This window comes from Acipenser ruthenus, chromosome 3, assembly GCF_902713425.1.
Source record: "Acipenser ruthenus chromosome 3, fAciRut3.2 maternal haplotype, whole genome shotgun sequence".
In the NCBI taxonomy this organism is placed as follows: domain Eukaryota; kingdom Metazoa; phylum Chordata; class Actinopteri; order Acipenseriformes; family Acipenseridae; genus Acipenser; species Acipenser ruthenus.
In genome coordinates this window covers 27,525,674-27,539,714 of record NC_081191.1, presented here as the reverse complement: position 1 = coordinate 27,539,714, position 14,041 = coordinate 27,525,674, and the positions used below count along the sequence as shown (strand labels likewise).

The following is a 14,041-nucleotide window of genomic DNA, read 5'->3' as shown; positions in this document are numbered from 1 at the left end:
GTATAACAAATTGCTTGTTCAAGTTGAGATAAGTAGCAAAATATATCCCTAGACTTGTACGAGTTATGACAAGCTATGATAAAGGAGAAGGAGATTATATCATATCTGAATACTGAATGAATTGGTGATATTGATCCATAATTTCTATTTTCAATAATGGTAAATGGTAGTTTAATGTAACTGGAAATTCTGATAAATGACTGATTTTATATGAATCCACAGACTATCAGTACTCATGGACACCTCCATAGGTATCTATTCTAAGAATTTTCTATTCTTTGTATTTCAGAGGAAGTCGACTACAGCAGTTTCGGCACCAACACCCTGACGAGGCGGAAGAAAGCAGTGGTGACCCTCCGCAACGATGTCAACCGCAAGCGGCCGCACATCAGCATCAGCATGCCACAGGACTTCCGTCCTGTGTCCTCTATCATTGATGTGGACATTCTGCCCGAGACCCACCGACGGGTACGTCTCTACCGCCACGGCTCTGACAAGCCTCTGGGCTTCTACATCCGGGATGGCACCAGTGTGCGGGTCACCCCGCACGGTCTGGAGAAGGTGCCGGGCATCTTCATCTCGCGCATGGTTCCGGGCGGGCTGGCGGAGAGCACGGGGCTCCTGGCGGTCAACGACGAGGTGCTGGAGGTCAACGGCATTGAGGTGACGGGCAAGACCTTGGATCAGGTGACAGACATGATGATAGCCAACAGCCATAACCTCATCATCACCGTGAAGCCTGTCAACCAGCGCAACAACATCATCCGCAGCAGCTGCACCTCCGGCAGCTCGGGCCAGTCCACAGACAGTGGCAGCTCCACCGGCCACCACAGCCTGCCGCCCCCCTCCGGCCTCAACCAGCACCTTCTTCAGAACTTCCACCCGGACGACATGGACAGCGACGAGGAGGCCGATATTGTCATCGAGAGCAGCCTCAAGCAGCCCAAGAAAACGGCGACGCCTCCTCCGAAACCACTGTCCCAACGTTCTTCTTCCAGAGGCCAGCTCCCAACGCCACCCAGTCCCCCACGGCCTCCCTCCACCATCTCCAACGCCTCCACCTCTATTGTACAGTCCCACCCCAGCAACGGCAACAACAACCTGAGCTTCAGACTGCACAAGGAACTCTCTCTCCAGCACCACAGCAACAGGGGATCCATCAGCAGGGAAAGCAACGGCAGCCTCCATAAAATCCTCAATAGCTTGAGGACAGACCCCAGACACAGCCTTGTCCTGCCCAGAGGAGGAGTGGAGGAGGACGGCACCGTTATCACACTTTAAATTTTTTTTGTGGATGCTCTTAATTCTTGTATCTCCTCTGTCTGTCTTACAGAAAATCAAATTTGAGAGACAATAATTAAGGTATAATAAAAAAAAATGTACACTGTGTAATTTAAAGCTAAGAGGTGGGTTGGCGCTCCCGTTTATGAGGGGACCACAATTTCCCTGTGGAGAAGATTAACAGGTTTTGACCTTTTTTGTGATTTCCAAGGACATTTTGCTGCTATAATGGTTGATATTCCCAATAGTCCATTGTAAACTTAAATTGAGAATTGTTTTCATTTTAAAATATACAGTAGATGCTTCTTAATTGCACATGGAATTTAATCAAACAATACAGCGTCCATATGATTTCTCTCTGCTGAAATCCAATCACATTTTGTGTATGTGTTTTAATTTAAGGGATTACCAAAGTTTTGTGCTTGAAACTTGCCTTTTTACGTTTTGAAGTTTGATTGAGTAGCTACAGGGAGTAGCACAGGGAAAACAATGTAAGTCGTGTAAAGACGCATTGTATTTAAATAACCACTCATGCTAATTTTCATATAGCCCTTTTAAAAAAAGCAACCATCAAGAACATAATTATATTTACTCTATTCACAAGAATACAGTACTGTATTGTACACCAATACTACTGCCACCTATTTACTACTGATTAGTCAGATCAAGAACAGCCATTTATAATAATGTTTTAATGTTTTTATGCAGAAATGTAAAAGGAGAGAAATTATTTGAAGAAAAAATAGAATGAAATGTTTTCTTCATTTCCTGATGTTTGGGACAGTCTCTTGCACAGTGCTTTACACATATTGATGCTGAGGTTAAACAATAGGTATAACACTGATGAAGGCAGTCACATTCGTCATATTCATTTAGTTTCTTATAGTTTTACTGCTGATGCTGAACATATAACACGGAATCATGCTTTCCATGTCGTCGGAACTAAACGGTTTCAATGACCGAACGCCAGAAAAACTCAAAGGGCCAGATACATCACATGCTTTAACCATAATGCGTATTTGCATATTCTTTCATGAAAGGAAAATAAATGTGCTTATGTTACATAACTAGTATTATTATTATTTGTTTATTTAGCAGACACCTTTATCCAAGGCAACTTACAGAGACTAGGGTGTGTGAACTATGCATCAGCTGCAGAGTCACTTACAACTACGTCTCACCCAAAAGACGGAGCACAAGGAGGTTAAGTGACTTGCTCAGGGTCACACAATGAGGCAGTGGCTGAGGTGGGATTTGAACCAGGGACCATTTTCTTTAACCACTGGACCACACAGGTAACAAACAATGTTGCCTATTGTTTTCCTGTCCTTTAAAATTAATCTTCAAATGTCTTTGTTACTAGTTTTGTAACAAATATTTTATATAACAAAAACTGATGCAAATTGCATTTGGGTATAAACGCCTTGTGCAATAAGGCAAACTGCCTTCCCTCACCTAAGGCAGAGGTGTGCAATTAGGTGGCTTCTACTGCTGTTTCTGAAGTATGGCTGTGGAGTTTTTTTTTGGGGGGGGGGGGGGGGTTGTAAAGAAATAACTTGAAACCGGCCTGTTTTTTTAACGTAGACCCAATATAAAAACCACATTGCTTCTGCTTTTGTTGTTTAAATGCTAAAAGAAAATGAATGCTGAACTGAGCTGGAATCTTTCTTTTTTTATTTAAGTAGCACTAGAGAGAGGTTTTTATATAGATTAGCACAATTAAGGAAAGGGCTGGAACTCTTCCACTCATTATCATTGAGGACAGCACCACTTGCTGGTAGGAAACAGTCATAGTCAGGATCCTAATCAGTCTTCATCACTAAATGTAACCTTTTAATGTTAAGGAAAGAAATAGTGTATCGTTTAAGGTTTTATTATTTATAACAAATGTGTCTCAAAGTTTGCTGGATTCTTTAGTACCACCATACAAGGTTTGTAGAGTACTGTATGTCTGCATATAAACCATGACTTACCTGTTACAAACAATAACAGTAATAACTATAATGGCATGATAATGTATTATAGTCCATTTTTGTAGAATTGTTTTTATTTCTGTGAGAAATCAGATATATGGCGAAAAGCTAAAATGTACGTGTTAAGGGAAAAGTGTCCTGGGAAACACATACAACAATGAGTCACCTGTCTGGCTTTTAGGTATCTTTTAAAGGTCAATTTCATTCAAGCATTTGTAGGTCAATCGTTACACCCACTTTCAAAAACTTTAATTTGTTGGCATCACAATTTACTTCCAGGTTTTCACACATTTTATTTTTTGTTTATTGGTTGTCTGATTTAAAACTGGTGACGGGGGCTTGTTCTTACTGAGTAAAGGAAGTGGGGAGGTGGAAGATGTAAATATAATATCCAATTGCACTGCCAGTGTAAAAATATTTTACCAATAATTTAACAAATGGAAAGTAATTGAGGAGATGTCTGAGTTATAGTTGTGTAGACTTACTGGAATTTTTCTCACAAGATATAAGGCTTACATTTAAATGCTAAATTTATTGCAGTTTGTGGTACCAAGTTTAAAATATTTGATAAACTACATGGAAATAGTGTTGATTTGAAAAGCCTTCTCTGTATTTCAATATAGTAAAGCAATTTCCAAGTTAAACTGCACTTGGGATTACAGTTAGTGTGACAGGGGACATCATTTTTAAATCAAACTATTTTATTTTTATTTTTTTTACCTAAGTCTTACTTTCTTACACATTTCACTTTTTTTTTTTTTGTATTAGTTTGACTACGATCTTGAAGCTTTTTTTGTGACAAAGAGCTAGTATTTTATTAATGTTTAGTGCAGGACATGGAATGTCTGACTAATAGTTTTTTTTTCTAATTTTATATGCAAAACAACTCTGCAATATTATTTTCTTACCACGGTCTGTTGAAAATGTTTTTTGTATTTTTAAACAAAATGTCTTATAAATAAAAAATAAAAAAATAGAAAAACATTGCTTCTGTACTGTTATCTGTTGAACTTAAATGGCATTCTTAATATTATCCCCTAGGCGGGAGCTGAATTGGTGATGTTACAGAGTTGTTGTTTTTTCAGTAGAATGATAACAAGCCGTACTTGTTTCGTACTGGCCATAATACGGTGTAGGGGCAGCAAATACGCCACTGATATAATGTAAGAAGTCTGCAATTCCTGACCATTTCTAAATTCTAACAACATGTTATCTATCAAAGTCTGTCAGAGGCTGGCTGTCTTGTCCATCATGAGTCATGACACTTGAGCTAACTTGCAACTGGGAAATGCAGTTTTAATACAGTGAAGAATACATGTAGGCAATGAATACCATTTACGTAGCAAATTAGTCATTAGAGGGACGACCTGTTTTCATGTGTGTTGTAGATGGCATGTGTTTCTACTTTTTTGTCTGGTCACACGGGCACAGTGTGCTTGTTTCCTCCTTCCCCTGTCTCCGCTTTGGTTGATAACCTCAATTTATCTTGGCAGATGTCATAACTTGGGATGCAATGCACTGCAAATAGAGAGGTCCGCACAGTGTTTGTGATGTGTTTTTATTCACCAGAGCTGTATTGAAATTGATTCATTTTTCCTTATTGCTGGTCTTCAGATAAATTCAGCTGATGAATGCTTGAATACCTGTTGAGTTAATAACACCTGCTTTTCTAAATTCAAAATCCTTATTGATGATGTTTGGTTCAATTGAATTTCAAGGGGTGTTTCTGTTGCATTGGGTTGTCACACATTTTCTATTGCACTTTGGAACCGAGGAGCCCATTTCCCATGCAAGCTACCTGTCTGCACCCTGATCATTTGACATTTTCATTTTGCCATTGAATCTTTTACAGGGCATTTCAGGAAATATGTGCTGCTTGTGCAGGGAGATAAAGGAAGCAAGACAAAATAGGTGAAATGGGGAGTTCAAAGAGAGAGATTAGATTAAACAATGGTGGCGGTTAAGGTGGGTGCTTTTGGTAAGAGGCAGTGGTCATGATTTATAAGAAGTGGTCAAATGGGGTGAACAGATTATCACTGAAAGAGGAAATTAGCATACTGTAGAAACAGAACAAGCATGGGTTATAAAGGTAGGATTTTTTTAAAAGAGATTATTACTGGTGAAGATAAAATCTATAGTTTTAATAAAAACTTGTTTTCAACAGTTATGTTAAATTTGACAATAGAATATAAGGCTCTCTGTTTAATATATTCTACAGTTTTACATTCTGTGCAATGAATGAACTCCCCAATTGACCATCTCAGATTTACATGAAAAAACAAGTAAGTTCATCAGATTTGTTTTTCAAGAGATTATCAAAACAAACAAAACAATATTAATTCTTTTTTTTGCAACTGATTTAATTTAAAACCACAAATGTTTTACTTTTCAAGACCAGTAATTATTTGCAGTGCAGAACATGCATGTGTAAAAATTGCATCGCAAACTGAAGAAAAAAAAAAAGTACCATTTCTGAAACAGTTAATGCAAGTGCATGTTTTAACAGTCTCTGGAGATACAGCACTGTAGAGCAATCTTCTCCCCAATGCCGGGCTTTTAAAGACCCCAGAGTTGAAGTGTAAGATGCTTCAAATGCCTTCTTGATTATTGTTTCCTTGGGTGTTTGTTAGAGTGCTTTCACCAAGTTCAGAAGCTGCTCTTCAGTTCTTGTTCTCTGCCTTATACATAGCATATCATCATATGTAACATAGGCTATATCAGCCCAAAAGTCTTTATAGAAGTCAGCATTGATCTTGCCTATATCTGAAGAGCAACCAGGTCGAAGCATTTTAACACAGATTTTCAGCTGCTTATCCTTTAAATGTTTGCTTTGAAAAGGTCAGAGAGCAATACTCTTAACGTTCACTGACCAACACGAGGAAGAGGGCAGAATTATATTGTAGTACCTTCAGAGTTTCTAAGCTAAACTATTTAGGAAGAAAAGTTGAACTAAAATCATGGGAACTACACCTTTAAGGACAAAGAGGGATTAAATTACTTTTTCAGTGAACGAATGGGGCATATTTCCATCTGATCAAGGAAAGGATTGTTCCATTACTCACTTTCTAAATACTTGCACATTCTTTGTCCTGATGGCATTTCTTATATGGGTACCTGCTGACCAGGCATTTTAGAAGAAACCAAACAAAAAAAAAAAAAAAAAACAGTTTGAAAAGGCAAAAGGAAGCTTTAAAGTGCTCGGCGCTCACTAGTAATAGAAACAGAAGTTTTTTGACCTCAGGGCACTCAAGTCACCTTTTACTTCCAAGAGGCTTTATTTTCCAGGTAAATCAGCAGGATCAGTAAAAATTTCGCAATTTAAGGATAAAATAGTTATGTCAAACCTTAAGCACCAGAGGGCGCCCTTGCAAAGATGGTAATAAAGGTGGTCCTGCATTTTCTTTGTTTGCCCTGTTCACACTGAGATCTGACCTTTTTAAATCTAGATACAATATTCGGCCTGTACAAAAACAACCATGGAAGTTCAGGCAGATCAACTGTATACTGATGTAACACATACAAAAGTGCTAAAGCAAAAAAAGAATTGGTCATAAGAACAAGGGGTATATAAGATTACCATGCTAAACAAGAGACACCCTCCTTCACTCTATTCATAAATTAAGATTCCTGTAAACATGTATAAGCACGTCTTCGTCGACATTAATAATAGCTTTACTGTATTCTAAAAATAACCCCCAAAAATGTGGTTTAAAATGTGTCTTAAACGTTTACTAAGCCTTACTTGTCATGCTAAACTTTTAGAATTGCACATATTCTAGTATATTACATGCTCATGCAATGTAGATTATTCATTAAGAAGCAAGAAAGTGTACAAGTGCAGTTCCTAGTTCAAATATTTTTAAAATGTATTTATTTATTTATTTTACAATGTAACATAGTTGCTATTTATACAAATAAAAGACTATTGATTTAGAGAGTTTCTCCCTGGTACCGTGCCCTACTGCTAAATACTTGTATTTTGTACATTCCTTTATGCAACTGGCCACATTTAAAAGACTCGTGTTCTTTATCATAGTAAAAAAAAAATGTCTAAAAATGACAATGTATTAACATACATGGGTATGTGTCTTCCATAGTTCACACCAACCCCTAATGCTGTATGAATATATAGTCGTATGGTTTTATATGATGAAAATTGTGCTACCATACTGGCTAATTATATAGTTTTGTTAAATTTAAGTTTTCAATCAATTCATATTTAATAATCATCAGGTTACTTGCAAATGTGTACTTCAACATGTCTAAGGTTTCAACATATTATTGTATCGAATGGTCAAATGTTCAATTACAGTTCAAAACTACCATTAAGCCATCAGCAAATTCTACGAAGCTGAGCCCTTTCGGCCCCCGTCCTTCGTCCTGTTCCCCACGTGATTGAAATCAGCTGACTGTATTAGCAAGAACAGTAAAGATGGAGCAACGGCTGGACGAAGAGGACTCGGCTACCGATGTGAGCAGAGACAGCGGTAATGTTTCACAAAGTGAGAGCAGCGGATCAGTAATTAGTGAAGGGCTGAGCAGCGGCAACATCTCCCAGAGTCACAGCTTCAGTGCGGCAGTCCCGCAGGAGGACGGGGATCCGGAGAGACTGCTGGAACGTACTGCAAAAAGCTACTCTTCATACCTCAAAGCCAACGTAGCAGAGGAGGTGGTTGATTCCTGTCTTATTTAAAAGCTACTGTGCACCTTCATATGGTCTAGAATTGTGCCAGACCGCAATGCCTTAACTTTAATTTTAGCTGGTTAACTTAGCCTATAAGGTACAAGGGACATAGGTGTCCAACAAATAAAATATTGCTTACTTACTTTTTTGTTTTGTTTTGTTGCAATGAGATGCTCGAAACAGTTTAACATTGCTTCGATATGCACTGCTTTAGTGTGACGTCACATCCGCTGCTAGGTGGCTCTAAACAAGCAGGCGAGTCAATGGGAGAAGGCATTAGTGTGTTTTAAAACCTCTGTAAATTAATTTGTAAGAGGTCATTCTTAGTATAATTTTTTTTAAAAAAGAGTAAACAGCATGGTCTAGTGTTGTGCTGGAGACTGCAACCACCATTCAGAAACATTCTGAGAAAGAAAACTTCAATTTCGTTAATCAATTTTATGTATTGCTGGTCCCTAAATGGCTTTGGCAAGATCTGCCGATTTGTAGGAAACTGTCCGAATAATAGACTACAAAAAATAAAATAAAAAAAATACACCACAATATGTGTATAGACATGTAATGTTATCATGTTCATTGTTATTATTATATTACTGTATACTACAGAGAACAACGAAGCACAACTGTTAAAATGTACAGCAGAATAATAAATCGGTGTCAGCTAGTCCACGTATTTTCCATTAATATTATCAACTACTACTATTGTTGTTTAAAAATAAATTAAGTCGTTCATATACACTTACAAATAAGTTTATAATAAAATCCGAGCGTGAATTTACCGAGAAACGTGCCTCGACATAGTAGGTTTGAATTTTTTTTGGTTTTCAAGACACCAAGTGTACCATTATACACGAATGATTGTTAATCTCCTGATTTGAAAGAGTTTTCTCCAATTTTAATTAGTTTTTTAAAAAGTCTATGAAGAAAATATTGAGAGCGCCATATTGTTTAGAATCACGTAGCAACAATATCCAAGGAAGTAAGTGTTTGTGATTAAAGAGCCGTATTATTATTATTATTATTATTATTATTATTTATTTCTTAGCAGACGCCCTTATCCAGGGCGACTTACAATCGTAAGCAAATACATTTCAAGTGTTACAATACAAGTAATACAATAAGAGCAAGAAATACAATAACTTTTGTTCATGCAAAGTACAAGTGTGACAAACCACAATTCAATAATACAGCAGATAATAGTGATAGTTACATCAGGATATGATTAAATAGTGATAGTTACATCAGGATATGATTAAATACAAAGTACTACAGGTTAAACACTTGGCAGATTACAGTATTCTGAAGTACAGGATTAAATGCAGTAAAATAGGGGGCAGATAAAGCACATTTACATGAAGGGTGATAGTGTCCCAGGATACAAACAGAGGAGTTCTACAGGTGCTGTTTGAAGAGGTGAGTCTTAAGGAGGCGCCAAGAATGTGGTCAGGGACTGGGCAGTCCTGACATCTGTATTGTCAGAAGAGCTTGGGAAGGCTGGTGATTAAGCTGCTCGCTCTTTGCAAAGCTGCTTAAAACACATAGTCCTGCTTTTGTAAATAAGCATTGTATGATACCATTTTTTTTTAAAGGTTGAAAGTCTAGAGAAGAGTCTGGAGGAAATGCTTACCAGAGTGGACGAGTTTGTTGGAATGCTTGACATGGTATGTAACTTTAAAAAGTTACACTATCTTTGAAACTTGAACTGTAGGAGGAGGCTGCTGATCGTATTTGTATTGTCGTTTAAGTAGTCTCCCAGGAGATGCCATAAGTAGTTGCTTTGGCAAAGGAAATTCACATGTGTAAGTATTATGTAAAATGGAAGTTAGTGCACTTTGGGTACACGGACAATATCAATTCAAGTAAACAATGGATGTACAATCCTTTATATGGTATTGTTTTTTTGAAATTGTCTGGTTCTATAGAAAGTGTCTCATACTGATGCGTATGACATGGATAAATGGCAAAGTTAAAAACATAATAGCCTACTGTACATCAAGTTAAACGTGTCTGCTTAGAAAGATGGAAAAGAGGATTGAACCAGTCAAGAGAATTTTGAAAACAAAATAAACTACTGGAGTCCAGAAAGGAGTGATAACCAGGGCTTTGGTTTAACTTTTCTTGTTGCCCTTTATTTTATTTTTTATTTAACTAGAATAATAATTACAACACACAAAAAAAGCCCACTAACTTAACAGATTACAAGTAGCAGACTTTAAGCTATGATTAGAAAGGTTTCTTAAATAGCTCACCCAATGGCAGGATAATAATCAGCATCATGGTCACTGGTTTAAAAAAAAAAAAAAAAAACAGATCAGTGTTTGGATAATGCTGTTTCTTTCTGCTTAAGTCCTTTTTCCATTTTCATCCAGATTCGAAATGATACCACTCAGGTTGTGAACGACAGTCTACCTCAAATTCACAGGAAGTCTGAAGAAATGAGAAAGATATATAAAAAAATTGATAAGCTGGATGTAAGTTTCTTTTTTCACTTTTCATTCGTTGTTTTTTTTATTAATTACATGCAGAGAAAATCATGAAGTTTGAGCACTTTCTTAGTAAATTTGGCCCATTATTCCGTTCACATGTATAACACATGAATTGTGACTTGCATTGCAGCCTTGAACACGCAAAAAAAGGTAGTGAATTACAAGTTGTTGTTGCTCTAGTTCTTTATTAAGGGCAAAAAATGTCCAATTTTCATCACCAGCTTGCACCAACAATGCTAGAGAAGTATTGCCTTTATTAAATGTGTTATACAAAAAATATTAGTCGCAGAATACAAGAAAATAATGTAATCTCGGAATTCTCAGCAGTGTGGAGTAGTGGTTAGGGCTCTGGACTCTTGACCGGAGGGTCGTGGGTTCAATCCCAGGTGGGGGACACTGCTGCTGTATCCTTGAGCAAGGTACTTTACCTAGATTGCTCCAGTAAAAACCCAACTGTATAAATGGGTAATTGTATGTACAAATAATCTGTAAAAAATAATGTAATTGTATGTAAAAATAATGTGATATCTTGTAACAATTGTAAGTCGCCCTGGATAAGGGCATCTGCTAAGAAATAAATAATAATAATTCTGTGACTTGTTTGTGTGTACATTTACAGAAATGCTTCATTTAACTGTTTTCTTGCAATTCCCTACAGACCATATGTTATGTAATACATTGATATGTTGGGATACAGAGCACTGTATTGTTAGTGTGGGCAACACTTGATTAAATAAAATGTGTGTTTACTTATTATTCAGGCCTTTGTTAAAATGGTTGGTCATAACGTGACTGTGATGGAGGAACAGGTAACACAAGCAGAATCTGACCTTGCAACATTTCCCAGTGCCTTCAAAAAGATCTTTCGCACCATTACTGTCCCAGCGTTTCTTAATGTAAGTACTCTCCCTTTTAATAAAAATGTCACAAGGCATTACATAATCTAAATATATACTAATAAAGTAGTATGTTGCACACCAACAGAGTACTCTGTCTTAATTACAGTTGGTGTTTGTTTTTTTTTCTAAACCGAAACATTCTTGTTGTTCATTTTTGCTAATGCTTTTTCAGGAGCACCACAAACTATTTGATCACGATACGACCATGATGATATGTTAAAAAGTAATCTGTTAGGCAGGTTTGCAGTGTAAACAAAAAACTATAAAAAATTGTTTTGAAGATATCCAACACAAACTTTAGAAGGGTCAAATCGAATATTGAACACCCGTACCAGTAAAACGATTGCATTCGTTCTTTTAGTCAGTGTTTGAAATAAGGTTTTGTGTATTCCAGAAATAACACTGACAGTTAAATATAATGACATCATCTCACCATAGAAAACAACCACTCCAAGGAGACAGCAGGAGCCTCCCCCAGTGTTCAGGACAGAGGATTACTTTTCTCCACACTCAGGACAGTAAGGATGGATCTGAGACCAGCAGAGTGTGTTTCTTCCACGAGATGATTTATCATCCTCTCCAGCCAAAGGCACTGAATATACTGGACTCAAGACATATCCATTTGGAAGACTGGTGTTTCTTTCAAAGGTATTGAGTTTTGGGGGTATCATCAGCACTTAAGAAAAATGGAGCTTAACAGAGTTATACAAGAAGTGCATTTATTTTATATATATATATATATATATGCTCCAAAGTAGCGCTTGAGGACTTGGACCTCCTACTGCACATAATCACGTTTTCAGTTTAAATGCTACTAGTAGACAGTAGATGTTTTTTGATACTATACTGGAAGCTTTTAATTATTCTAATGCTACAGTGTGTAACTAGTATTTAACTGCATTGTCACTGAAAAAGGCAATTTCAAAATGCATCCTTTTTAAATGAAACACCAAGAGGGATCAAATATAAATAGTAAATATATAAACTAGTCTATCTACAAACCACAACAAAAATGCGTGTGACCTTTTTGGCTAAAATTGTTTTTATTATTTGTCGGCAGTACATACACATAAGGCTGGAACTTTTCAGTGTTTATTTTTGACAAGTGCCCAAAGATGAACATATTTGTTTTAAACCATCTCTGGTTCTCAAACTTGTTGCAAAATGAACAGGTTTAATGATGTTTCATCGAGCAACCCATGTTGACTTAAAAGAAGTGTGTTCTCTTAAAGGCGAGTGATTTATTTAGGTATTTTGGGCACTCGTCAATAATATACATAAGAGCAATGGCACTACATTTTGGGGTCTCTTGTTGTTATGTTACTTATTTAAATTCCAGATGAAGCTGCCGTAACATGTGCTGTCCCTTAAAAATGTGAACCAAGACTTTAAAATCAAAACTGTTATGCTGAACATCTTTTGGTTCTTTGGTAGCTTTTTTCAGGATTTTTGTATTTTTTATATTTTTATTTTGGGTAACCCATTAACTTCCAGTGCTGTAGGGGAATTTCTAAGTTAAACAAACTGAGAAAATCTGATGCAATAGCAACATTTCATGTACTGTTTTATTACTGGAAAGCGCTAGTAAAATTAGATATGCAGCACAACAAATTAAGCAGTAATAATGTTACTGAAATATGTTTTACAAATGTTATGCAAAACTAATTGATTGGGGTTTATGCCAATTAATTGACACACAGAGCTTTATAGATCAGGTCTTACTACCATGTCAAATACTGTGTTCTTTTTTAAATTGTTTATGTATTAAATAGATTGTTATGACTATTGCATGATTTCATCAATTGAAGTGGCAGTCTTAAATACAAATTTATTATGGAATATTTTGGTGGTACAAAAATGGCTCTGGATTATGTGGACTGTTAGTAACTGTTACCGTGAATACATCTGTGACTTCAGAAATGTGCAAGGTTTTCTTGGTTTCTGTACTTGGTAACAATAAATTATGGCGAAAAAAAGTTGTTCATATTGTGCCTTGCATGCATGCACTAGCTTCAAAATATATAATATATGAAACCCAACCTTTGCAGCTATAAACAAGAGAAACAGGCTTGGAAACTGAACTTCTTCCCTCACCTCCAGTTAAAGGTATTAAAATGCTGTTTTTGCCACATTCTCAATCCGTCAAATGCAATATTTGTTTTGTTTCTGTATATAATATATTTTTGGTTATGTATTTTTTTAACTAGTTGTCGGTAAGCAATACAACAAATTAAAAAGGTAGATAATAAAAAGAAAAAGAAAAAAAAAAAACTAGTATTTGTCTGGTTAATATGAATTTGAATGTGCATATCCACGACTCCATATACAGTAACATGAACCAACTGTGGTACAAACCTTGCAACTGTACAAGGTAGTCTCTACTGACAGGGAATGAAGTTAAGGTTATGAAGGGCAAGACAGTTCTAGGGGGCAAAATGGCAAAACATAACTCCAACCCAAGGGCACCAAGGCAATTTCATACTCATTCATAAAACAACAAAAGAAATACTGTACAGAGATATGTTGATGAAATGAATAATGTTTTCCGAGTGATTTTATGTAAAAATAAAATGGTATAAAATAAAAATCCAATTTAAAAACAACAAACTTTCATAATGAAAAAATACAAAGTGTGATTTGGCAAAAAATAAATATAAAAGGTATTTTTACTAAACTCGTCTAATACATAGATTACACTAGAGGCTTAGACTCGATTCA

General features: G+C 36.4%; 2 protein-coding genes across 2 annotated transcripts in view; both read left to right on the top strand.

Moving 5' to 3' along the window:
• LOC117394271 (partitioning defective 6 homolog gamma-like) overlaps positions 1 to 2,814 on the top strand; it is a 58,081-nt gene extending 55,267 nt beyond the window's left edge. Inside the window, exon 3 of the mRNA XM_033992390.3 lies at positions 290 to 2,814. Within this exon, the coding sequence (XP_033848281.2) occupies positions 290 to 1,281 (992 nt within the window). The 3' untranslated portion in view covers positions 1,282 to 2,814. The remainder of the gene's footprint in view (positions 1 to 289) is intronic.
• Positions 2,815 to 7,612: 4,798 nt separating this feature from the next.
• Positions 7,613 to 13,594, top strand: bloc1s4 (biogenesis of lysosomal organelles complex-1, subunit 4, cappuccino). The gene is made up of 5 exons (XM_034058813.3): positions 7,613 to 7,923; positions 9,528 to 9,599; positions 10,308 to 10,409; positions 11,186 to 11,320; positions 11,762 to 13,594. The coding sequence occupies exons 1-5, from the start codon at positions 7,687 to 7,689 to the stop codon at positions 11,843 to 11,845; spliced, it is 630 nt and encodes a 209-aa protein (XP_033914704.1). The 5' UTR covers positions 7,613 to 7,686; the 3' UTR covers positions 11,846 to 13,594.
• Positions 13,595 to 14,041: the final 447 nt, after the last annotated feature.